General features: G+C 37.5%; 1 protein-coding gene across 2 annotated transcripts in view; it reads left to right on the plus strand.

The window, feature by feature from the left end:
- Window positions 1-26743, plus strand: part of AIDA (axin interactor, dorsalization associated) — a 32760-nt gene that overhangs the window by 3219 nt on the left and 2798 nt on the right. For both annotated transcript variants that reach the window (XM_037496377.2, XM_037496378.2), the window contains exons 2-7: window positions 5053-5122; window positions 11540-11593; window positions 12001-12055; window positions 19349-19412; window positions 19642-19748; window positions 24786-24908. In XM_037496377.2, the coding sequence (XP_037352274.1) occupies window positions 5053-5122; window positions 11540-11593; window positions 12001-12055; window positions 19349-19412; window positions 19642-19748; window positions 24786-24908 (473 nt within the window). The remainder of the gene's footprint in view (window positions 1-5052; window positions 5123-11539; window positions 11594-12000; window positions 12056-19348; window positions 19413-19641; window positions 19749-24785; window positions 24909-26743) is intronic.

Genomic DNA, 26743 nt, shown 5'->3' on the forward strand with positions numbered 1-26743 from the left:
GATGAGCAGCTGCTTGGTACAGGAGCAAGCTTATGGTCAGGGGGAGTTTGGGGGCAAGGGAGAAAGTGTGTTTGTACTATTACAGTTTAAGAATACAAGTGCTTAAACAGTTTCATCACTTAACAAGTGAGGACTGGGGATACAATGATGAATGAGATTGGATTTCTACCCTCAGAGCAGGGAGAGACAACTTGAAGAACTTTAGGGGAATAAGTTGTTTCACCTGAGTGATAACACTTGCAGATATTAAACAAGGAATTTTGTACTTTTGCCTGAGGTCTCTCCCCAGTAATGTTTGGGTAGATTGGTCACCTTCTTCAAGTCTTTGTTGAAATATTGTCTTCTCAGTGAGGCACTCTAGCCACTCTGTTTAAAATTGCTTCCAACTACACTCCCTCCTTCTCACTCTTGTACAGCCTAACCCCCTCCCCAATGCTGCCTCATTTTGCATATCACCATCAAACACATAGTTTACATATTAGCTTGTTTTTTTGTATCTCCACTAGAATATAAGCTCTTTGAGGGCAAAGTATCACAGGGGTTGTTAGTTTTGTCCTCTATTGTATACTTAATAATACTGTATCCTTCCCAGTAGTACATTATCAAGAAACAATTGTGATTTAGATATAGTTGCATTCTGTTAAGTGGATCAACTTGGGAGTGTACTATGTGAGCATGAAGGAAATGAGGTCAGACTACTCTTCAAAGATTTAAACAAATTACATCAAAACTAAAATTGTTGTCAAAATCCACACAGTCAATTATAAACCACTCCGCTTCCAAGGGATAAATGATCTCTAACTTAATCTTGCTCAGGACCAGATATTTCACAGGGTCAGTCCTGGGGTAGTAACTTAGCATATGGACTCTCAATAAATAAATGGATGAACATGAAAATAGGATACTACCTACTTTTTGTCATCTTTTCTTTCCAGGGCATCATTGTCACTCACAGTGCCCCACAGATCTATGCTGGTCTGCAGACTGCTGTCCACCCTGCCACAGGATAGATAAAGATGCTTAAGCTTTAGAAGCTATATCAACTTGATATCTCCACAGTACTTCTTATTTTATTTTATAAAAAGATTAACCTAAAACCAGCCCTTCACTGTGGATCAAGGCTCATCAGAGAAGCACTTGTTCGTGTCATGGTTTGCTTTGGGTTTCTTATCAGTCACTTTTTTATGTGTTTAAAGTGTATTTAAAATTTTTCTTAAGAATAGTCCTGTTTCACCTTTAGGCACTCTTGTAAGTGAGCTGATTCTCTAGAGAAGAATATTTGACACCTTTACTAATAGACTGTCAACCCTTTTACTACTCATCTGATATCTAGCGCCTATGAATTTTCCCTCAGGGGACAAAATTATGATTCACCTTGTCCTAAAATGAAGTGGTCCTTTGTGAATTTAGAAAATTATATTTTTGCTTTTTTTTTTTTGAAGTATGTTTTAAAATAACTATTTTAAGGTATGGCATACCATTAATTTCACCTATTTCAGATGTACAATTCCATGAATTGCTAGCAAACTTACCAAATCGGGTCTCTGATAAAAGCCTTGTATCTAAAGCATATAAAGACTCTTATTACTGAACAGACAAAAGACAACTCCATTAAAAAGGGACAAAAGCTTTGAATGGACACTTCACAAACAATGTTTATAAAGGGGAAACAAAAGCAATCATCACTACAGTCAAATGTTAGGACTTTTCCAAAACCCCCAAAAGATCCCTTGGGCCCATTTATTCCCACTCTAGACCCGGGCTAATTCTGTCTCTGGAGTCTTCTGTTAGAACCTTAATGGGAGGCTTGGTGTGGCATCCATGTGAGCTGTACTCCTAGAGTGTAGGTCAGCATTACCCATCATCTGGCTTTTCTGGACAGTTGGTTTGAATGGAATCATAAGGCATGATAATTTGCAAGTGGCTTTCTTCATTTGGTGATAGAGTTGCGGTTCATCCACATTGACATGTGTCAGCACTTCCTTTTCACTGTATAGTATCACACTGTGGATAGACCATGTTTTGTGCCTCCATTGACTAGTTAATGAACATTTAAGTTGTTAGAATCTACTTTTTTGACTTGTCAATAATATTGCTAAGAATGTTTACATGTACATCTTTTTGTGAACTTATGTTTTCATTTTTCTTGGATCAATACCTGGTAGTAGAGCTGCTGGTTATTGTAAATTTCTGTGTATTTTTTTTTTTTTAAGGGAACTGCCAAGCTGTGTAAACTGGCTGTGCCAATTACATCTCTAATAGCAATATGTGAGAATTCCTGCTGCTCCACATGGACAGCATTTGTTATTCTGTCATTTTGATTGTAGCCTTTAGGGTAGGTATGTGGTTTTCATGTGCCTTTCTCAGGACTAACATGTTGAGCAATGTATCTTATGATCCTTTTGTTTTCCATCTATAAACTTTGTTTATGAAGTGTCTGTTCAAAGCTTTTGTCCATTTTTAATGGAGTTGTCTTTCTTTTTGTCTGTTGAGTAATAAGAGTCTTTTATATGTTATAGATATAAGACTTTTACCAGATACCTGATTTGCAAGTATTTCCTCCCACTCTGCTGCCTGATTATTAAAAGAGGGATTCTGTTTGAGATTGACAACCTTGGCTATGGACCTGGATTTGAGCAGTTGTTTAGAGCAACGCACTTTGTTCTGCTACTGACCCTGCCTATATTAACAGCCACTGGGAGCCAAGTCTATAGAGATACTCACATAAGGAAATGTGCCATACCATAACTTCCCTGAATTTGGGTCTGTACAGAGTTGGCAACAAGAGTTAGCATCAAATAGGCAACAAGAACAGTGGCTTCATGCAGAGTTATTTGTACACCCCCAAAGTTGTACACTTCTGTATAGAAGCACACTGAGAGTGGCATTTTAGGAAAAGCATAATGGAGTTTCCAGCTTTTCAGGAAAAGAAATTCATAAACTCAGCAATTTAAAGTAATATGATGGTGCTTTCCTGGCAAGTTTTAGGATTTTAAATTTCTTTATGATAGGGAGGATGCACACTTTTCGTGAATTGGGCAGGGATCATTAAGTATCATGAAATTTGCACCTGGTCTTTAAAAATAAGATTTCATAGAATAGAACTCTACTGTAAGACTTTTTTTTTACCCTCCCTGCACAGAAATGGAGAGACACTATTATGATCAGAGATGGGGGTGAAAAACAAGCTCTGCCTAACTTACTAAATTTATTATCTAAATCAGGACTTTCTTGAATTCCTTTTTCCTATCTGTTCTTCATAGGTTTGCTATTACTTTGTCTAAAAGCTACAAAGGGCCCCTCCACCCCACCCTCGGTGGCGCAGCCAGTTGAGTGCAGTGCTGTGAAGCTGTCTGCTGCCTCTGCAGTGCAAATTCGATCCTGGCTGACCAGGGAGATAACCACATGGCGCAGCAGACCTCTCCTGTCTTGCCCCCTGCTCCCTCAGCAGTGCTTTCAGTCCATCTGCCTGTTCTGTTCCCCACTCTGTCTCTGGTGAATTCTCTCACCCTCCCGTGCTTCTGGCCTGTACCCCAGCTCTTGTATAAATAAATAAAAAATCTTTAAAAAAAAAAAAAAAGCTACATAAACTAGCTGTTGTACAATTCGGTGGCTTTGAGAATATTCTCAATGTAATGCAACCATCTCTACTCTCTAATTCCAGAACATTTCCACTGCCCTCAAAAGAACCACATACCCAATATAATCAGTCCATACCAATTTCCACCTTCACCTAGACCCAGCATCTGCTGATCTGCTTTCTGTCTCTATAGACTTACCTCTTCTGGACATTTCATGTAAATGTGGTCATATAATATGTGATCTTTTGCATCTAGCTTCATTCATTTAGCAAAATGTTTTTGAGATTCAACCATGTTATAAAGGATACTTCATTCCTCATTTTTATGGCCAAATATTCCATTGAATGGATGTACCACATGCTGTTCATTCATCAGTTGATGGACATTTTGGATATTTCCACTTTTTGGCTATTATGAATAATACTGCTGCTATGAGCATCTGTGTATATGGTTTTGTGTGTAAAGATATGTTTTTAGTTCTCTTAGGTAATACTTAGGATTTTGAAATTGTAGGTGATTAATTTTTTGAGAAACTGCCGAACTTTTCCACAGTGACTACATCATTTAACATTCCTATCAACAACGTATGAGGATTCCTTTTTTCCCACATCCTTGTAAACACTTGCTATTCCCTCCCTTTTTAAAAATTATACCCTGCCTAGTGTGAAGTAGCATCTCATTGTAGTTTTGATTTGCCTTTCCCTGATGACTAATGATGTTGATACATGTGCTTATTGACCACTTGTATATCTTCTTTGGAGAAATGTCAATTCAAATTCTTTGCCCAGTTTTAAAATGAGTTATTTGTCTTTTTATTGTTTAGTTCTAAGAATCAGTTCTTTGATTTTCGCTATCTCAGAAATAGTTTTGGATCTTTACTTTTGAACTGCCAGTATCATTGCCATCCTTGAAAACTTACTCAAGGTCTAGCTGCTATTTTTAAAGCATGGTGATAATTGAGCAAGCAAGAATTTCCATGTCTGATTGGTGGTGCATTTTCTTTATTTTCCACGAAGGGTGTTTTCAAAAATATAACTTGATGAAGTATTAGTAACTTTGTTATTTGAATTGAACTAATCTCAGCAAATTAATGATTGATAAAGCGCTCACTGACAGTGTTTAAGCTGAAGCTAGAGAACTGCTTATTGGCTTATTGCAGAAAATAACATTTAAGAGGAGGAGAAAATAGTTAGGAAAGTTGGATTAGATGACATCTGAGATTCCAGTTTTAAAGCCTACTTTTATTGCCTAGAGCTAACGTGTCCCAGTGAAATATGAAAAATATTATATATTCCGTTCATTATCTTGAATAAAGAGATTTATTCTAAAGCTAATAAAGATTTATACATTGAAAATAGAATCAAGTATTATTGTACTTATTCTGTTTTTTAAAAGATTTAAATTGTTTCACATTGTTCTTGAGAATTTACTTTCCTTCAATTTTAAAAAATATGTTGTTTTCTTCCTACAGATTAGCAAGACATCTACAAAAAGAGGCCCAAGCTCAACACAATAATTCTGAATTCACAGAAGAACAAAAGGTACCCATAAAACAATCTGACTATGTTGAATTCCGAATGAAAAGAGTTGTCTTTCAAGTCCAGTAAGCAAAAATAACAGCTGTTATATTTAAGTAGAAAGAGTGATACTGATTATACTTTTCTGCACATTAAGTGATCACTTAGAGATGCCACATGATTCACCAGTTAATAAATTTCTCACTTAATGAATTTCTTTTCAGACTTTAGTAGGGACCATCCACACTCTGGTTGGTGGGGCGGGGGGTGGGGGTGATTGTAATCAGTACCTAACTCAACTTTCTTAACTCCAAAAAAAAAAAAAAAGAAAAGAAAAGAAAAGCCACCACTGGGGAAAAATTAGTTTAAGTTAAGAATTTGGCTTAAGAATCTGTAAACAGGGGTCCTCCTGGTGGCACAAGGGTTAAGTTAAGTCTCAGCATTATGAAGCTATGAGCAACCACTGCAGCTTGAGTTTGATCCCAGGGAGCTAACCCACATGGCACAACAGACCTCTTCTTTCTCACACACTGCTTCCCTCAGTAGATCTACCTGTTCTGCTCCCCACTCTGTTTCTGGTGAATCCACACACACAAACACTGCATCTACACCCCAGCTTTTGTATGCATAAATAAATAAAATAAATCTTTAAAAAAAAAAAACAAGCCTGTAAGCCAAATGTTTCAATGGTGCTTTCTCCTTGAATTAAAATTTTAATGTGTTGACTTGGTGCCTTTTATCATCAGAGATAATGAAAATGGGATACTTTAAGAAGTTTAAGAGAAGAAATAGTTTGTTTTTTCCCTGGCCCAAAGTCAAGTTGTTATCTCCTAGGTAAGGAAAAAACTAATGGATCAGTCTTTCCCTCATCCTGTAAGAAAAGACATTGTGAAAACTAGGGTGACTTAGTTTGCTTTCATTAATTTTTGTAGGGGTGGGAATGATTTTTTGCTCTCTGTCCGTTCTGTGGCATGTATTCATTTTACTCTTATTTGTAGGTATTTGGAAAGAAAAAAAAACCCAAAAGCTAGGATTAATCATTTTTCTTATACAAATTAGTACTTGTATTTTTAAAAACATGGAATCTGTATTATTAAATGTACTTTTTTGTGTTAAAAAAAAACCAGCACATTGCAATTTATAAGTATATTTTTCTTTTTTCCTTAATAATTGCTAATAACCACAGTAGATTTAGGAAATTTAGGACTTGAGCTTTGAACAACAATTTCCACCAAGGAAATGACTGATTTGCTTAGGGAAAAATAACAAGAATATGTTTCATCAACTCTGTAAGATTTCCAAAATTTATCTGGGAATCAGTTAGGAAGTGATGAACTAACATCACAGAATTGAAAGTTAAACACCTAAATTTTGAAGCAGAATCTCAGATATTTAAGCATATAACTAATAGCTAACAAAACTGTTCTGAATATGAAAACAAAATGAAAGCTTACGAATTAAAAATTTAATGACCTCCCATATTAATCGCCTGTTCTCCTTGGTTACTTAACATGTTTTGTCTCCAATACCTGTTGCTTAGGTAATGCACGTGGGAGCAATAGGACCTCAAGTATAAAATGTATATATTAAAATTATTATTTTCAAAAAATGCCCTCAAGAAATGAGCTTTGTCATTTGATGATGATTAGACGAATGAGAAATAATTAATTTTTCTTGTCTTATGCTTTCTAAGGCTGAAGCTGATGTTTGATAATGCTATTTATTCCTTAGTAACCAGCTACTCTCCTTTTAGCTTATTACACAGACTCACAGATTTTTACGTTCCTAAAGGCCAAAGAGCCAACCTGATCTCCAAGAAGGAGCCTGCAATCTGGAGTCAGTGGTCTTGGCCTTGAGTCAGCCTCTCTGTCCTTGGGCCTTGATTTCCTTATTATGAAATGAGGTATTAGATAACTGTAGATTTTAAATCTTCTAATGACTTCTACCTTTGGAGTATCCTCCTTTTCTCCCTTCCCCAAAGGCCAGATTTCTGAGGTCTTTATTATTTATAACACCTGCCTAGGAGGCAGTTGTGGCTGCCAGTTGTGGCTACAGAGAGCTTGTGCCTGCCTGCCTATTCCTTGGCTTGGAGAAGGACCCCAAATTAGTTTGTACTCCATTGTCAATATAAGGCAAGTTGTGTGCATTTATAAATTTTTCTGTAAAATTCAGCTGAAACATTCAACCAAAAACCTCATATTTGAATGTCACATAAGAAAAAAGAGACTCCAAGTTTGTAAATGATTAGAAAACAAAGATTTTCCAAATGTGTCCTGGGAACAGTGGCTCTGATGAACTAAGATGTTATTTGAACAGAGAGAATTTGTGATTTCTTGGGGCTTTTAATATACCAATGCATGTGTTGAATTTTTGTAGAGTTTGAATATGGAATATTTCTTAAATTTCTTTGCTTTTAGAAGTCTGTAAAGAAAGCTAATGTTTTGAAGAAACTTGTTATGGGAGATTTTGATACCAACAATAGGACTGCAAAACTAAATGAATGTTTGGCACATAAACCAAAGGAGAAGAAACCTGGCAGTGTTTTCTCAAGAGGAAAATAGAGAATATTCATGACATTGGTCTTAGCAAAATGGTTCTTTATGTCTTCTATTTTTTATTGTATTCTTTATGCTCTTACTATCTTCAATATTTTTGTGGCAGCGGCAAATTTTAAAATTATGTCAACGATTCGGTAGTTTGTGGAAATTGAAAAGTGTTTTTTAAACAACCATATTTCAAAAGCATTTTCTTCATGAAGTTTTGCCTAGCTCACAATAAGCTTTCAAAAATATTGAGTAAAAACAAAAACAAGAAAAAGAATAAAAAATATTTAATGAGTAAATGCTTTGTTGAATCTTAGGTTATTGATATTTATTCAGACATGATTATTATCCTAATTTTGAGGTAATTATTTAAGTCTGAAGAACCTTAAAGCCAAACTACTGATCCCTCTAAACTTTATTAAATTTGAGAAATAGCATAAAATCTCTATGTGGATTTTCTATTCATAAGATTCTCAAAGATTCCTGGTGGAAAATAAGCAAGTTTATAATTCTTATTTGACCCTCCCTCATGATTAGTTGACTTAACTTTCATTTCAGTTCTCAATAGTTTTGTCATTGTAACAACTGGGTTTCAGAGCCAAAGAATAACTGCCAAAAGTTTTCATTTCATCAAATTCCCTATTTTGGTGTAGTAGATTTTCTCATGTAAGTTTCTGGACAGAATAGAACATCCTGTCTCATGATGCTTAGAAAGTTTTTCCCTGTTTTGAATCAAGTTTGGTGGTAATGAGAATTCCAGCACTTAGATGCTTGTTTTATATTTTATATGTTCCCCCTTCATCTACCCCTCCCCCTCTTCCTCCCTCGCTTACCCTCGGTCAGCTACCCCAGCTTGAGTTAAACTGCCTGTTTAAATCTAAAAATTAAGTCTGGATGTGACTATACTACTTGATGTACATTTTTTAAACTTATTTTTCCTTATTTGAATATGACTTAGCAAAGTTAATATAGCTTTTTAATTGTCCAGTTTCATTCCATCATTTCCCTTAACTGCACTTTTTGCATTGCCAACTTCTCTAGCAATGATAACATAGAATAGCTAATATTCTGGAAATGAGAGCATTTTCCATTTCTGCACCATACTGAGCACAAACGATTAATGTCAGTGAAATGCTAATAGTTTAAACCTTTCTTAAAATGAAATTGCACTTGTTTTCAGTTCTTAGATTTAATGTACATTACTTCATAATCAGTACTTATACTCTGACACAAGTGACCTTGAGCAACTGCATTTTTCTGAAGAATTTGTTTCTAAGAAGGTGAAACAATTACAGTAGCAAACACTTGATTTCACATCCAATAAATGCCACATGTTTTCAAAGTCATTGCTGCAGCTGAAAATGATAGTTTCACTCCTTTTTTTTCATACTGTTGTTGGGTGTGGTCCCTTAAAATACTTATGAATAATGCCTATTGGTATCTTGCCATAGTTCAGTAAAGTCTGTAAAAAGCTGTTGCTTCTTAAAGAAATGTTTAATTTTAAATCCTGTTGTTAGTGGATTTATAGTTGTTAGACCACATTTTACCTTAAATGTTAAAAGCATCAAATCAAATGGATTTTATAGTAAAGAAGGAAAGAGAGTTGCTAATATTTTTAAGGACTTACTGATATATCTCAGTTAAGAGAACATAAAAAGTATAACCAAATGGTATTAAAATAAGTGTATGGCTTTGTTTTAGTGTTAATCCTATACAAAGGTAACTTAATCTTTCTTCACATTTCATATCTATAAAATGGTTGTATCTAACTCACAGGGTAAAATAGTGAGGATTAAATGAATTAATGTGTGTAAATCACTCAGGAGAGTCTCATTCAGTAAGTGCTCAATATCTGTTAGCCATTACTACTATTGTGTTAATATATTTATGTTTAAAATAATTCATTTTGTCAGAGTTGAGTGATTTGAACAGTAATGATGGGGATACCAGTATTTCTGATTCCTATAAAACTGCTATTTGAGAGGGTGAATAATCTATGTTTTGAATCCTTTTTGCAGTTACCATGTTCAAATATAATCTTTATATGTAGTAACTGAGGCAAGCAGAGGGGGAGGGGGTGGGCTGGATGTAGGGGAGGGAAGGAGCCCAGTGGAACATGGTGGAGGTTTGTTGGGACACTGGTGGGGGGCAGGGTATCAAAGTACACATTTGTAGAGGTTTGAACCTATAACCCCTGGAGAAGATATGAAGATATAAACCTACTTTACCTCAGTGAACATAATGTGGGGGCTAAAATTAAATAAATAAATAAATAAATAAATTTAAAACCTAAATAAATAAATTAAATCTTCATAATAAAATGGAACATTTTCTAAGCTCTTGTCTTGGGATGTAAAGAAATTCTTAAAGATTGTGAAGATAACTTAGACATTGTTACTTGTTCTCTGGTCAAGAGTCAGACCTTGCTCAGTAGGAGGTTATTTTGTGAGTCCTTATACCAGCTGTTTATTATCTTTACTTGGTTAGGTAGAGCCCACTAGCCTACATGCCAGGCGCTAGGCCAATATTTGTTTTGTTCCTCATTTATCTTCCAAAGAAAATTAACAGAAGGGAAAACCACAAAATCTAATTTACTATACTAAATGTTTGCAAGTCATCAATAGAATTAGAAAAGCATTTTTCCCCAGAATTTTTCATTGTAAAGGCCTTGCAATTAGCAGAAATATCTTGCTTTTTAGTCTGGATTTATTCCTAATGAAAACTTAGGAAATGTCTTTTGGGAAAGGACTCAAAAGGCTTTGGTGGGTCTAATTCAGCTGCCTGCTCTTGTAAATATTTCTTCTATGGGTCTCCTTTTCATTTCCAACCCTAGTTATTCATGTGTGTTCTTGTTCCGATAATAGTTGGCCTGCCCAGTTGAAATAACCCAATTAGTCTCTCCATTGGTCTTTTCTCCTTTCTCCAAAATATTTTTTTTTGTCATTTATCGTTACAAACTTCTTAAAAGCAAATCTGATAGTCATTCTTCCATTCAAGAACCTTCTATGTAATTTGTTGCTAAAGTAAGACTCTTCAGCTGGTTATTGAAGGTCCCCTTCAGAATGATTCCCACCCCCACTTCACATTTCAACCCCAGCTCTCCTACTTCAGTTTGGGACTTTAGGCAACTGAACCATACAGTTATCCAAACTCTTCAGTTTTAGAATGGCTTCCAGTCATTGGAGCTTAATTCCTAATATATATTCTTGTCCTGTTTCTTCAGGACATAGAGCAGCTTACTTAGTTGAAGCTGATAGAATCAAGTTTCTCTGCTTTATGTTATTGTGGTTCTCTACATGTCTTATCGCTAATAGAACATAAGCTTAATTAAAGGCAGGACTAGGCCCCTGACATTTTTTAGCTCAGATTGCATATATATATATATAAAACATACCTAACTGTAGTATTTACCACTGTTCATCACAAGTATTGATTTTGCTTAGTTTGTCACTTTTTAAATTGAACAAGACAAGATTGGACTTAATGTCAAAGTTAAATTATACTATTGTACTAACCTTTGGGGTTTTTATTTTTGATCTTTTAGTGAGTTTCAGACTTTATGGAGAAGAAGACAAGGCAAAGCTAGGAAAGGAAGATAATGAGAGATATTAAAGGCTGCTTGGCCTTTAATCATAGCGAAAGCTATCATCAAAGCAAACTTGATTTAAAATTGATTGTGCCATACTAGGTCAGGAGAGAATATATACTCACCTTCTCTCCCTTATCCCAGCCCTCTGCCTCCCATTTTTCTTCTCTAAAGTCTACAAGATCAAAAATAAGAGGTAAAATTTAACTTACTTAAAAAATTATAGAGCTCCTATGAACAAAAATTAACTTGATTTTTTACAACTATCTGTTATAATGTATTTGGTGCTTTAGCTTTTTCTTTTTCCTACAGAAAACCATAGGCAAAATTGCAACATGCTTGGAATTACGAAGTTCAGCTTTACAGGTAAATGGGGTTTTCCCCTCTTTCTAATATAAGAAAAAGAAATTATTATGAACTACTCTAATAAAACATAAGGCATTCATGCCTAAAGCAGCATTGTCTTAGAATGTTTTTATAACAATGGGAATTAATAGATTAAATTCTAATAAAATATTTAGTTCCTATTTTTAAGCTATGGAAGTGAAAAATATAAATGTAATTTTTTTTCCTGATATTGTTAGCCTGACTGTTCCAAAAACACAAAAGCAAACAAAAATCAGTTTGGGACTTTTCATTTTCTACCTTGAAAGCAAGAAATGGATTCATTTACTTTGACTGCTTTTTGACTATTTAGTTTTTGTCACTTCAAAGCATATCATGCAATGAAATCCTTCTAATAATATTATATGATGTGCATATTTTGAATTCAGTCCACACAGTCCCAAGACGAATTTAAGCTGGAGGACCTGAAGAAGCTAGAACCAAGTAAGTTTTATATCTTTTAGTGCTATTCCTTTAGAAAAATATTGAATCTTTTATAGATACAAAGATTATTTAGCATACATGCTAGTGTTGATTTATTTCTAGTATCTAGTCATATGGGTTTTTATGTTTTTATAATTCTGGTAGTAATTATTGTTTGTTTCATCTTCATTATAGAATATGATAAATTATTTGACTCTTCGTTATACCTCATCTGTATGTTTTAGCCTTTTTTTTTATTAATCTCAATAAGATTTACTTTGGTAAACATTTACAGTAGACTCCACTGGACAGTATAAAGTTATATATATTGATGCCCATTTATATTACATGTCATCAAAAACTACTGTCCAGCCAATTCAGCTGCTCTACAAATTACTTCCTTGGGCCTCCCCGGTGGCGCAGCAGGTTGAGCGCAGCGCTGTGAAGCTGTCCGCAGCCTCTGCAGCATGGGTTCGATTCCTGGCCAGCCAGGGAGATACCCACATGGCACAGCAGACCTCTCCTGTCTCGCCCACTGCTCCCCTCAGCAGTGTATTTCAGTCGATCTGCCTGTTCTGTTCCCCCCTCTGTCTCTGGTGAATCCTCTCACCACCAACCCCTAACCCCTGGGCCTCTGGCCTGTACCTCAGCTCTTGTATAAATAAAATAAATCTTTAAAAAAAAATTATTTCCTTGTTGTTCCCATTTTCCTTTCTCTTCCTGACTTTTTTATTTATTTATTTATTTTAGTAAACCATTCAAATGTTTTGGTGGTTAGCATGTTGCCAAAGAAAGCTTTTTTTGTCGGTTCAAATGAATGTTTTAGAGGAAATGTTTGTAATACAGACAAAGGCACAAGTATCAAATGTCACCACAATCAGTTTTAGGACATTGTCATCACCCCAAAAAAGAAACCCTGTACTGATTAGCATTCAATCATTTCTTCCCAACTCTCCACCTTAGGTAATCACTGATCGACATTCTGTCTTAATAAATTGGACTATTCTGGACGATTTATATATATGGAAACATAATGTATGGTCTTTTGTGACTGGCTGTATATAAGATTACTTTAAGAAAAGCACATTGATCGCTTTAAAAAAAATAGAACAACTGCAATTAGGATGTCTGTTAGATAACGGTTATAAGGAAAATTCTAATGTCCAATTTTTTAAAATGATAAGAATAGTTAGGATTTGGACTCCTTATTTTATCACTATTTTTTTTTCAAGTTTTTTGTTTTGTTTACAAATAAAATTAAAGAATCTTACAGGTACAAATGATGACAGCAGATATTATAAAGCACTTATCAGGTACTTATTCCTATAAGCATGCTCAATAATTTATCCTGTTACCTCATGGAATCTTTTACTGGTAGATGTTTACCTTTTTCAAGTAGCAGCTCTGTGTGAAGCACTGAGCTCTGTCCTCTCAACTCTGTTTTTCTAATAGGCACTTGCCCATTATCTTGTAGCATATAAATACTGGGTCTTGACCAGAGTTCTGAGTGACCCCACAGCCTATGTCCCTTCCACTGTTATTAATAGCTATTGTGGAACAATATTGACATGAATCCTTAATATCATAGTTCTCCAGTTCACGTTCCTGAGAGATTATTGATCCATATTAATGGAAGATTGGACTATAATCTGCTTTAGTCTTCTTTTTTTATGGTTGGTTGGTTGGTTTTGTTTTAAAATTGGGGTGGGAATGAAAAAGGAAGCATTATGATACGCTTTGTTATATTTTTCATTTATATACTTCTCATTTGACTCTCTTCTTGGTACTTAATATCTTTTTTAGGTGATTTTAATTTGTGGTTACCTCTTAAAGAAACATGAATACTGTGTGTGTGCGTGTGTGTGTGTGTGTATAAGAGAGAGAGATGTATCTCAGTAGGATATGCTCTATAATTTTGAATTTATCAAAGCTAGGCATGAATTAATTATTTTATCAGAATTAGCCACTTTCTACAAATTTTTATGTGCCATATTTCAGATTAAATGTTTTCAGTCAGTCTGGCCTCTGCCTCTTCTAAGACTATAAGAAAGGAAAATCAATGAATGACTGTTTCAGTAATTAGTTTATTTTGCTAATGTGTCTTTCTTTTAAGATTTTTTAAAACTCTTGATAATCCTGTCTGAAATTCATACTAAAACTAAGGTCTTGAAACTACTAGTCAGTTAATTTTCTTCTGTTACTCCTTAATAGTACACTACTTCATGCTCACACTTACCTTCCTTACGATCATTCTATGAAATTCCTCCCATTAATCTATCCTTCAAGGTCCCAGAGAAATCCCCCTTTCTCTGAATGCTTTCTCTGCTCTCCCTAGTCATAATTTAACTCTGCAATAAAGCCTCCCATTCTTTAGAGGAGCTCTGTTTATGTCCAATAGCATGACCTGCTCTGTATTATTCTCATTTATATTTATTTCTTTCTTCAGAAAGATTGTGAACAACCTCTGTATTTTCTCCACAGAGCCTAATACAGTGTTTTGCATTTAGTATAAACTTGACAAAAAAAGTTGAAAGCATTTGATTGCCTTCAGGGAATCTTCTCCCATAATTAAAAAAAAAATTACCTTTCAAATGAGACACCCTTCCCCATTTGCCTACCACAAAAATGAAACAGCTCAGCTACCAAAGCAGAATGCATTCTGATGTGTGTGTCACTGTGAGAGAGTCAGCTTCTGGGAAGTGGGTGGCTCTGTTGACATTTTCCCAGTGGTACCGCATCTGGGGCGACAGCCTCAGCCTGTAAGTTCTGGATAAACCAACCGGTCCCCCAGCCCATGATGGACTCTGTGCTTAGGCAGTGCCTTCTTTGAAATGATAAACTTGCTTCTCATGTTCTCCAAATTCCTCTAAAGTATGAGCACTGGAAGCAATGGAAGGAAAAGTGGTACACATAAAGTTTAAGTGGTACCCAGTTTTCAAAGGTCATCAGAATCTCTGTTATTCCACAGCTGGTGAAAATGGAAACCTCCCTGCAACTCCAGAGGGAAAGAATCTCCTTCTCCTGCTTGAGGCTGTCAGGGAGAGGGAGGCAGAGCAGTGACCTGGGTTGTCAGCGCATATCTTGCTCCCTCCAGTCGTGACCCTTATTCAACCTTCTTCTGTTGACTCCAAATGTTGTTCTGTACATATTTTAAGGGATATTGAAGGACGGCTGTGGTTTTTCTAATAGGAAAGATACATGAGCTGTTCTGTTATCATCCATTACCCCATCCTTAGTATGTAGATTGATACTTTGTAATTAATGGGTGTTCATTGAGTTGAATAAATAGCTTACTTACAGTGGGCAAATGTGCAGCAAGTTTAGAAAGGATGTTCTTATCATTTGAAAGTTGTGCTTTTTGGTGAGACTCTGCAGTACTGGAATTCCAGTCAGCAGGATCCAGGGAGAATCATGTAGAGGAGGAGCTGCCATATAATAATTAGGCTTACCCTTGTATGGTAATTTAAGTCCTTGTGCAGTGTCATTTACACTGTTTGGTTCTCTCAGCAATCTGTGAAGGAAGTGCAGTCATTTCCACTTTAGAGCTGGGGAGACTGAGATTCAGAGCAGTTACGTGAATGTTCAAACTATTGTGCAATTAATTGTCTGCCTCAATTCTCACATCAAATCCTCTGGCTTTCATCTTTGATGGCTTCTTTGCTTATCACACTTCAGCTCCACAGTCCACTTTGTTCCTTAAACCAGCCAAACTGGTTCCTGCCTCAGAGTCTCTATTATTGCTTTTGCAACAGCATACTCTCATCCTAGAGAGCCCTTGCCCCAGACCTTCTATGGACAGCTCCCCTGGTGCCTGTCACTGCTCTGATCCAGTCTGCTACCAGTTGTTATTTTTTTTTTTATTTTTTTAATATTAAATTTTATTTTTATATTCCCCCATACAATTGCAAACGCCCCATTCTGACCCCAATCCTTCCCCTCCCGCCCCCCAAAAAGTGTCTCTGGTTCATAGTTTTTTGTTGATTTTGATTTTCACTTTCTTATATTCATTTTCCTGGTCCCTTATTTAAGTTTTCTAGATTCCTGCTATGAGTGAGACCATCCGGTATTTTTCTTTTTCTTTTTGGCTTATTTCGCTGAGCATGATCCCTTCCAGTGCCATCCATGTTGCTGCAAATTGCATGTGTTTATCTTTTTTGAATGCTGAGTAATATTCCATGGTATATATGTACCACATCTTCTTGATCCAGTCATCTATTTTTGGGCATTTGGGTTGTTTCCAAAGCTTAGCTATTGTAAACAGTGCTGCTATAAACATAGGAGTGCAGGTGCTCTTTGGAATTGATGTTTCTGTGTCCTTTGGGTAAATACCTAGGAGTGGAATTGCTGGATCATATGGAAGCTCTATGTTTAGTAGGTCCAGAAATCTCCACACAGCTCTCCATAGTGGTTGGACCAGTTTGCACTCCCACCAACAGTGCAGGAGAGTTCCTTTTTCTCCACATCCTCGCCAACATTTGTTGTTGCTAGTTTTTTTAATATGTGCCATTCTCACTGGTGTGAGATGGTATCTCATGGTAGTTTTGATTTGCATTTCCCTGATTACAAGTGATGTTGAACATTTTTTCATATGTCTGTTGGCCATTTGCATTTCCTCTTCAGAGAAGTTTCTTTTTAGCTCTTCTGCCCATTTTTTGACTGGATTATTTTCTTTGTTGTTGCTGAGTCTCATCAGCTCTTTGCAGATTTTTGTGATCAGTCCTTTATCATTAGTGTTGGGTGCAAAAATGTTCTCCCAGTTGGTGGGGTTTCTCTTTGTTTTTGTTATTGTCTCTTTTGCTGTGCAGAAGCTCTTTAATTCCAAGGAATCCAAATAGGAAAAGAAGAAGTCAAACTATCACTATTTGCAGATGATATGATAATATACATAGAGAACCCCAAAATCTCCACAGAAAAACTAATTCAACTCATCAATCAATTCAGTAAAGTGGCAGGATACAAAATCAACACGCAAAAGTCAGTAGCCTTCCTATACACAAACAATAAATCTGAAGAAGAAGAAATCAAAAAAACCACCCCTTTTATTATCGAAACAAAAAAAATCAAATATTTGGGAATAAATCTAACAAAAGAGGTAAAGGACCTATACAAAGAAAACTATAAAACACTGTTAAAAGAAATAGAAGAAGACACAAAGAAATGGAAAGACATCCCCTGCTCATGGATTGGAAGAATAAACATTATTAAAATGGCCATCCTACCAAAAGCAATATACAGATTCAATGCTATTCCAATCAAAATCTCAATGGCATTCTTCAAAGAAATAGAACAATTATTGATGAAATTCATATGGAATCACCAAAAACCCCGAATAGCCAAAGCTCTACTGAAAAAAAAAGAAGGAAATGGAGGCATCACACTCCCAGACTTCAAACTATACTACAAAGCCATAATCATCAAAACTGCATGGTATTGGAACAAGAACAGACATACAGACCAATGGAATCGAATAGAAAATCCAGAAATAAACCCACAGATTTATGGTCAACTAATCTTTGACAAAGGAGCAAAGACTATGCATTGGAGCAAAGAAAGTTTGTTCAATAAATGGTGCTGGGAAAACTGGGTCGCTACATGCAAAAGAATGAAGCTTGACCACTACCTCACACCATACACAAAAATCAACTCAAAATGGATTAAAGAACTAGACATAAGACCTGAAACCATAAAATACATAGAAGGAAATATAGGCGAAACACTACGGGATTTGCACATCAAAGACATCTTTACAGACACATCACCCAAAGCAGTGATAGTGAAGAGAAAGATAAACAGCTGGGACTACATCAAATTAAAGAGCTTCTGCACTGCTACCAGTTGTTTTGAAATGCCTTTCCTACCCACTTGAGCTGCAGTTCTCCCCCATTCCACTTACACAGCCATCCTGTTTCTGTCCTTCACAAAACGGATGAGTCTTGCATCACCTGGTCTAGTCTTTTTTTGGTCTTTTTTCTGAGTTGTGTCTAAGATACATATTTGAGGTCAAGATACCTCTCTCCAGGTCATTGTCCTTAAGTATCTAACACAAGGACCTCCCTGGTGGCGCAAGGGCTTAAGCACTGCACTATGAAGCAATCTGCAGCCTCTGCAGCATGAGTTCGATCCCCAGCCGGCCAGGAAGCAACCCACATGGCACAGCAGACCTCTCCTGTCTCACCCGCTGCTACCCTCAGCAGTGTATTTCAGCCAGTCTGCCTGTTCTGTTCACTACTCTGTCTGGTGAATCCTCCACTCCCCGCATCTCTGGCCTGTATCCCAGTTCTTATATGCATAAATAAATAAAGCTTTAAAAAAAAAAAAAGTAACAGGGACTGGAACTGTGTGTAGACCTGTACACACTGGTGTAGAAAAAAGAAGGAATAGAAGTGAGAACTGAAGGGAGAGAGAATAAGAACTAAGGAGAATCTAGACACACATCTCCAACTTGGTAGGTGTTCATATAGAAGGTCTGATAAACAAATCCAGCTCCCATTGGAGTAAGTTATATAATTGCAACCTGTGCACTTGAGAGTTCCTCCTTTGGGATGACAATAAGCCACACCAATTTTAGATGTAAACCCAGAGTAAAAGAGGCTGAATAAGGCAAATACAAATCATAGATTCCTTTTGGATTACCCGCATATGCCATTACTTCACCTTCATGTAATTGCTAGTAGTTTACTGGGAACCCGGCAGGCCAGTGATGAAAATACTAAATTACTACTTATCATACTTCTCCAGATGTAGCCAAAACTGTAGAACATCTCTAAGTTACATGCTAGAATGTAATTACTGAAATGTTGATCGGCCACCTCCCAGAGGCAGGAGGTAGCACCCTTTAGTTTGAAGACAACTTTGTATATCTGTGCATATAAATGGGCCAGCTAGCTCCCAGCCCAAAGCATATGAGCATTACAACCTTGCCACTACGAACTTTAAAGTTTTCAGGAAGGAAATATTCCCCTTCACTGGTGCCCTGGTGTCATTAGGACCTTGTACATGGACGGACTAGTTTAGGGTCTGTTTTCCACGAGGGCCCTGAGACCTCAACCTGACTGTGCTTGGAGATCTGCCAGTGTCTGAAATTGCTGGCCCCTGGAGTACCCAGTGAGTCTCGTCTCTTTTTGCTGAGACCTACATTAGCCAAATGCGTTATGGCTCCAGTTGGTGATAGTTGGGAGGATTTTTTTAATGTATGTTAATATGCTTAGTAAAACTGATTAAAAAACAATATGCATAGTAAAATGGAGTCATTTACAGTATAATTTTGGATTTTGAGTCATTAAAAATTCATGTGTCTTTATCTTTTCATTCTAGTCTTGAAGAATATTCTTACCTATAATAAAGAATTTCCATTTGATGTTCAGCCTGTCCCCTTAAGGTAAAACAAACATGCAGCAATATTTGTCCTCTTATATTATCATCTTATTTTATACCTGCTTATCAGCTATTTCTGGACCTTTTATGTGGCAACCTTATAAATGTGGCAACCCTTATAAATCAGCATTTTTTTATAGCAACATCTTACCTGGGAAATGAATAGCTATGAGACTTCAGTAGTGCATTTAGTTTTTAGCTCACTGTTTTGTTTTTTGCTCTTTTTCATGTAGAAAAATTTTCGCACCTGGTGAAGAGGAGAATTTGGAATTTGAAGAAGATGAAGAAGAGGGTGGTGCTGGAGCAGGGTCTCCTGATTCCTTTCCTGCTAGAGTTCCGGGTGGGTATCACTTGTTAAATATATCACTTACCATGACCTAAAAGTTTGGGTGTTTGGAACTTATTTTGTATTTGCAGGTGGAAAGTGAAACCTCTCTGGAGTAAGCCAATTGTAAGCAGATTTTTGTGATCATATTATGGGCAGTCACTGTTGACAAGTATAGGCTTAAAGTGCCTCACTGTCTGTGTCAGGTCCTCAGGGCCAGTGATTTGCTGGGACACTGAGTGTGGACCTTCACTCATAGCTATGACTGATCTCAGTAGAAAATATAAGAATAAAATCAGCCAATGTAAAGGCGCACTGGCAGAGTCTGGAGGAGGCCAGGTACAAAATTCCACTGTCCCCTCCCAGTGAAATATTTTTCTTTCTTTTACGGTGTATTAGGAAATTTCAAGCTGGCTGAAATGGATATCTTCCTATTTTACTGACTGGCTAATTTTTATTTCCTTTCAAATTACATAATGGATGTAGCTTCCAATTCTATAAATTTCTATCTGATTGGGTTATTTGCTGACTTGCTGTACTTCTGTAGCAGACAAGCTCCTTTAAAGCAGGTGCGGTAAACCATGAAACAGAGAGGTGAAGGTCTTCTTGGGGTTCAGGTTGCTGAGTTGATAGAAAGTCTACCATAAATTCAGTCAATGTGCTATTTAAAATCAAACCTGCACTGAATCAATTTTGTGTTCTGACATAGCATTGTAGTACTTTTTTCAGAGGTACATGAAGCTTACTGAATTCTTCTAGTGCCTGCTTAAATTTATAGTAGATGCCTACTAGAGAAAATTTAAGTCATTATACTCATATAGACATTACACAACTTTTAATTTCACACATCTAGATATATTGTTATTTAAATGAAAACAGCCCCTATGACTATTTTCAATCTTTTAAAGTAAATTTAAAAAATGAAAAAATTTCCTATATTTTGAAATTCTTTCTCTTGAAAGTATAAAGAAACAATTGTCTCTCAACTGCTAACCAATGAGTAGCTAAAATAAATTGTATGTGTTTTTGACTATTTTATCATAGTTTCTAGTTTGAATTTAGCAACTGAGTTGAATTTAGTAATTCAAACAAAAAATTGGTCTCTTTAATTTGCAAAGATTTTTTTGCTGCCAGAATTTAAATACACATTTGATGTATATTTTATATTGATGTATATTTTATATTGAGCAATATCATTATCTAAATTGTCTCCAAATAACAGGCATACTTTTTTTGAAATAAAAAAAATGCTACTTAGGGCCTGCCTGGTGGCCCAAGGGGTTAAGCACCACACTATGAAGCAATCCACAGCCTCTGCAGCACGAGTTCGATCCCTGGCCGGCCAGGGAGAAACCCACATGGCAAGGCAGACCGTTCCTGTCTCCCGCTGCTTTCCTCAGCAGTGTATTTCAGTCAGTCTGCCTATTGTGTTCCCCACTCAGTCTCTGGTTGATCCTCTCACCCCCGCATGTCTGGCCTGTACCCCAGCTCTTGTATGCATAAATAAATAAATCTTTTAAAAAAATGCTATTTAAATGCAAAGCATGAGTATGCATTTTTAAGTTATATTTAGCAGTACAAAGAAATGTGGACTTAAAAAATGTGGATGTCAGAACCTGAGTCAGTAGTACTAGGTATGTGAATGTAGTTACAAATATGAAAAATCTGAAACAACAAAAACTAACAGACTATATGTTATTTGACATTGCTTAGTCCAGTTCAGACACTTGCTTGAACTCTCAAGTGAGGATTAAAAAATTTCATCCTCCTTGGTGATGATATGTTTGTTTTTTTTTTTAATTTTTTTTTTAAAAATTATTTATTTATTTACACAAGAACCCGGGTACAGGCCAGATGCGCGGGAGAGTGAGAGGATTCGCCAGAGACAGAGCGGGGAAAAGAACAGGCAGACTGACAAAATACACTGCTGAGGGGCGTAGCAGGCAAGACAGGAGAGGTCTGCCTTGCCATGTGGGACCCTCGCCAGCCGGCCAGGATCGAACCGGCACTGCAGAGGCTGCAGACAGCTTCACAGCGCGGCACTCAACCGCCTGCGCCACCAGGGGAGGCCCGTGATGACGTTTAACTTCTGAAGCACCGGGGCAATATAAGGACCTAATCACCCTCACACTGCCAGTGCCTGTAGCAGACAACTGTGTGTGTCATAGGAAACACCATGCAGTAAAATGCCTTCCCAGGTCAACTCCATCCTTTGATTTTAAAGGATGCATCCTAGTCACTTCCAAAGGAGGCACTGTCTCTTCCACCTTCTGGTTGAGGCAAGGAGATACTCTGTTGTGAAACAAAGACCATTGTGCCATTTTTCCCTTTGCCACCAGAAGGAAAAACCTCCCTTTTGTTGTGGTAGCTGACATTTCAAAATAAAAACAACTGATAAAATTAAAAAAGAGAAACCACTTTCTCATCAATGTAGGAGGACAGGGTCTTTCAGGATTTCATTGTCTTAACATGGCCCATTTTCTTTCATGGACTTCAGACTCCTTGTGCTTGAGTTGAATTAAGTAATTCAAGTGGTGGTCCAGTCTGCTCCTCCATAATCTGTCACAGTTCTTTGTCCCCAACAAGGCCTTGTATGGCAGGAGCCCTCCTCAAGCATCTGCTTTGTTTGAAGCTGCTTCCCCTAAGCAGAGGCATTGTTGGTCAGGGATGAGGGGCCACGGAAGCTGCTCTCTTTTTCTCATTGTCAGCTGCAGGAGGAGATGGTGCTTGTGGCTGGGCAACTGCAGGCCCAGCAGGCAGACCCCTACCTTCCCACATGGCTGCTGAGTGACAGGCTCAGCTGAGAGACCCCCAACTGTTACTCCTTTAGATACTGCCACACTGTTTAAAAACATTCTGAAATGAACTGGTCTTTATTTAATAAACTTCACCATTTTGTGAGATCATCCAGAACTTGTTTTCACTCCATCTGACACTCTCACCTTTCTGCGAAGAAAACCATGAGTTTTACCTTTTGTGTAAGAGGAGGCCCAGCTGTTGGTGACACCTCAGTTCAGATGCCAGCAAGTTCTTCAGAGACAGGTGAAAGCCAGACACTAATTCCCTTTTGGCCTTTGCTTATTTGAGGCCTTTGCAGCAGAAAATGTCTGCATCTTCATCATCATTTATAGAACTTATTAAATGCTACAACATGACAACATAACACTTAGTGACAAAAGCTGTAGACTGAAAAGAGACGCTGTTTTTATAGTTGATCACAAAACCTTTTCAGCATAATGTGAAATGTCGTCAATGTGTCACCTTACTGTACTATTGAGAGTGGGACCTTTTCAATTTCTTACATGATATTTTGTCAAAACTCCCTAATTGTGCATGCCAGCATAGTTATATTGTCACCAACTGTGTGACTTTGTCTTCCTGGGCTTTAAATTCTGCTATGATATAATTTTCTGAGCTTTTGAAACTGAATTTGACTTAAAAAAAATAAGTTTTAGTGGCTGTTAAAATCTCAATCATCAGTGTCTTAGCAGAGGTTATGATTTGCAGTTAAGTGACTCCTTGGTTTTTCTGCATCCACCACTGTACATATAAATTGTTTTCCACAGCTGATGCTCATTTGAATAGGACAACTTGCATTGCCAGCTGAAGTACAGCTTGTTAATTAGTCGTGTTCATTATCAAGATGGACTTTAGCACTCACACAGTGGAAGGACTCCCCAGCATGGCTGTTACCTTGTCACAGCTGTCTGTATAATCTAGTTTTAGAATCATCTCTTCGCTCAATACTTCTTCTTCAGAAGCCACAATGAATCTAAAAATTCCAGCAGATTTCCTTTGACACCAGCAGAACATGTTTGCTCCGGGTCATGGTGTGCTTGCCCCAGGTGATGGTGCCCGGGGGAGGTTGGGCAGGTAAATCAGAAGAGACTTTTGCCATCCTTCCTGCAGTGTGGCGCTCACCACCACCCACCGCCCCTGAAAACCTGAAAATGCATCACCCAGATGAACATGGTTCTGTTGCCATAGAGTCTCAAAGACCTGTCATAAAGTCACCCCGCTTCGTCTGTCCCCACATCTGCAACCCCCACCAGAGCTCTGCTTGAGAAATCTTGGGTTAAACTGTTACCCATCACTTATAGAGCTTCTGTATTTAAAAGTGTGAGGCAGGAGGAATAGCCTGAGAGGTCCTCATCCCTCCGCAGAACCCGTGAATACTCTTGACAAAAGGGACTTTATGAATGAGATTATGTGATGGACCTTGAGACGGGAGTTGTCCTTTCTAGACTTTGTGGACAATGAAATGGGACATAGTGGTTAGGAGCAGGCACTCCAGAGCCAGACTATATGTGGAAAGCGGCTAAGTCACTAAAGACTTGCTACTAGATTCTGGTATTAAATTTCTCAAGCTTTAGGATAATATCTAAAAAGTTTTTTCTGTCTTTGTTCTACAATCATATTGAGATTTGAAGTTTATTATATATATATATAGATGAGTCTATATGGAATCTGTATATGAGTATACTGATATTTTATTAATTACGTGATGATTTGTAATTGGACTTCCTGGAATGAATTGAGTTTTTAGCAGGCTTTGTTCGGTGATTTTTACTTTTAGTGTTCACAGAGATTATGGAAATGCAGATGAATCTTCTATTTGTCTGAAAAGAATAATACCAAGTGGGTCTTCCTGGTGGCCTAGGGGTTAAGTGTCAGCACTATCATTGTTACAACCTTAGTTCAATCCCCAGCCAGGGAGCTAACCCACATGGCAAAGCAGACCTTCCTATCTGACCTGCTGCTCCCCTTAGCAATGTATTTCAGTAAATCTGCCTGTTCTGCTCTCCACTCTGTCTCTGGTGGATCCTCTCACCACCACCACATCTCTGGCCTACACCCCAGTTCTTGTATGCAAATAAAAAAGAAAAATAACAACATCAAGATTCTAGGGGATTGGGATACCAGAATAATACCTGGCTGGTTATGCATAGTTACATTTGGAGCAAGCCTGTATCTCGTCTGTGTGGTTAAAATATTTATTCTGGAATGATTGGCAGAGCTCATTTTCACTGCTGTTCTTCTGTCTGTTGCCAGGTACTTTGTTACCCAGGTTGCCATCAGAACCAGGAATGACGTTGCTCACTCTCAGAATTGAGAAAATCGGTCTGAAGGATGCTGGGCAGTGCATCGACCCCTACATCACAGTTAGTGTGAAGGGTAAGTAATTGCGTATTCTCCCTCTGGCACACTCCATCATGTTGATTCTCCTTGGAGGCGTGTTTCGAGCAGGGAGGGGCTCTTCTATCTGTGACAACTCATTTTATCTCATTCTACACCCTGGCAAAATCCCTGGAAAGAGGTCATCATGTCACCATCCAGCATGTCAGAGAGCCTTACTAAAAATACTACTACTCATAGTCTACACTCATGTTTGCTTTTGGGTTTTTCTTTGTATATGTCTTTCCTTAAAATTTCACCAGAGATGCTAACTAGACACCTACACTGTCTTTAACCACAGAGAAATCCTCCAGAAACAGGTTGGAAAAACAGCCTCTGCCTTGCGAGGGGTGTGGTTTTCTGTGCCAAGCCCAGTATTCTGTTCCCCCTGCGTCCACCTCCATCTTCTCGCTTCTGTGCAAGAGAGGTGTGAGCACCAGTAGGTACCTCAGAGGGGTTGAGCCTCAGCCTGCCATGAGCATCCGTGGAGATGGGGAGCTGGCGCCCAACCATAAACACCCATACCCTGCAGGTCACCCAGGGAAGGGTTCGTTTCTTGTCATTAACTCTGTTGCTGTGGTTAGTAAACATGACAATTCTTTGTATTTGTTTGCTCCTACTCTCTGATATGACAAACCATTTATTCTTTGCAAACAGCCTTTTCAGCTTTTGATAAGAGAGTTGAATTCTTTTTTGTTGCTGAGCATTTTATACAGCACTTTCTTTATAAAGCACTGAACTGCCTTCTAAAATAACTACTGGGTGATTGAGGATGAAGTTGTCCTACTATTTAGAAATAACCTAATTCAATCTGCAGTTAATCTGCAGTTTGAGGCAAATCAAAAGAACACATACAGACTGAAATTAAGTGACTAGAACTTACCACAGTCGTAGAAATCCATTCAGACCATGGGTTCATTAGTATCAAGCAAAGACAAAGGAATTGGGCCACAGAGAAGAAATTTAACACAGAGCAACCCATGTCCCACAGCAGTAATGCTGTGGTGTGTTAACATCTGGTGCCTTCTCGTGTCAGATCCACAGTCTGCTGGACAGTATTTGCACTCAACTCTGTTTGGTAGGCCATTTACAAACCATGAGCCTCACTGGGGAACATACAGGGGAAACAAAGATGTGATAGTAGTGGTGGATACTTGTACCTTTGTGTACGCATTGTACTGAAATCTGCTTTTGTGTAGCAATCTTTAGGAACTGAAATGATCAAATGTACGAAATCATTTTAAATTCCACAAGATGGGTCTGTTGAATAATTCATAAACACTGAGTCATCAAATGAGCCCATGTTGAATTTGACTAAACTGGAAGACTCCTGAGTCCGGAAAATTAAAACCATACACCCTTTTAGTATATCATCTGCTTGCTGTAAACCAAGATGTGGCGTAGCAGAATTTAGGTAATATATATTAAAAACTGTTTGTTTATGGAAGGATTTCATTGGCAGATTTCATGAAAATCCATTGTTTTGGTCCTTGGACTTGAATACTTCAGGATTTCTGGCAGTATTAGATTTCAAGGCCTTTCTGTGCGATTTGCTTGATCAAGGTTGGAAAATAGGGGCAGGGCCCTTGATGGTATATACTCACACTCCAGATTTTTATCACACACAGCAGTACAGTTGTGTGCACTGTGGACTGTTCTGTAAGGAAGGTAAAAAGACCTGATTGTTTTTCCGAAAGTGAAACTTCTTGCCTCTTAACTCTAAGGATATAAGGACCTTCGCTGTCATCAAGCTTTCTTTTGTACCCAGTGGTGTCCAGGCTTCCTCCTGCTACCCCTGAGGTCTTCCCATCCCTCCCTCTCCTCAGCTCTTCCAC

Source organism: Talpa occidentalis, unplaced genomic scaffold (assembly GCF_014898055.3).
Source record: "Talpa occidentalis isolate TD23 unplaced genomic scaffold, MPIMG_talOcc4v2.1 talOcc4.8, whole genome shotgun sequence".
Lineage (NCBI taxonomy): Eukaryota > Metazoa > Chordata > Mammalia > Eulipotyphla > Talpidae > Talpa > Talpa occidentalis.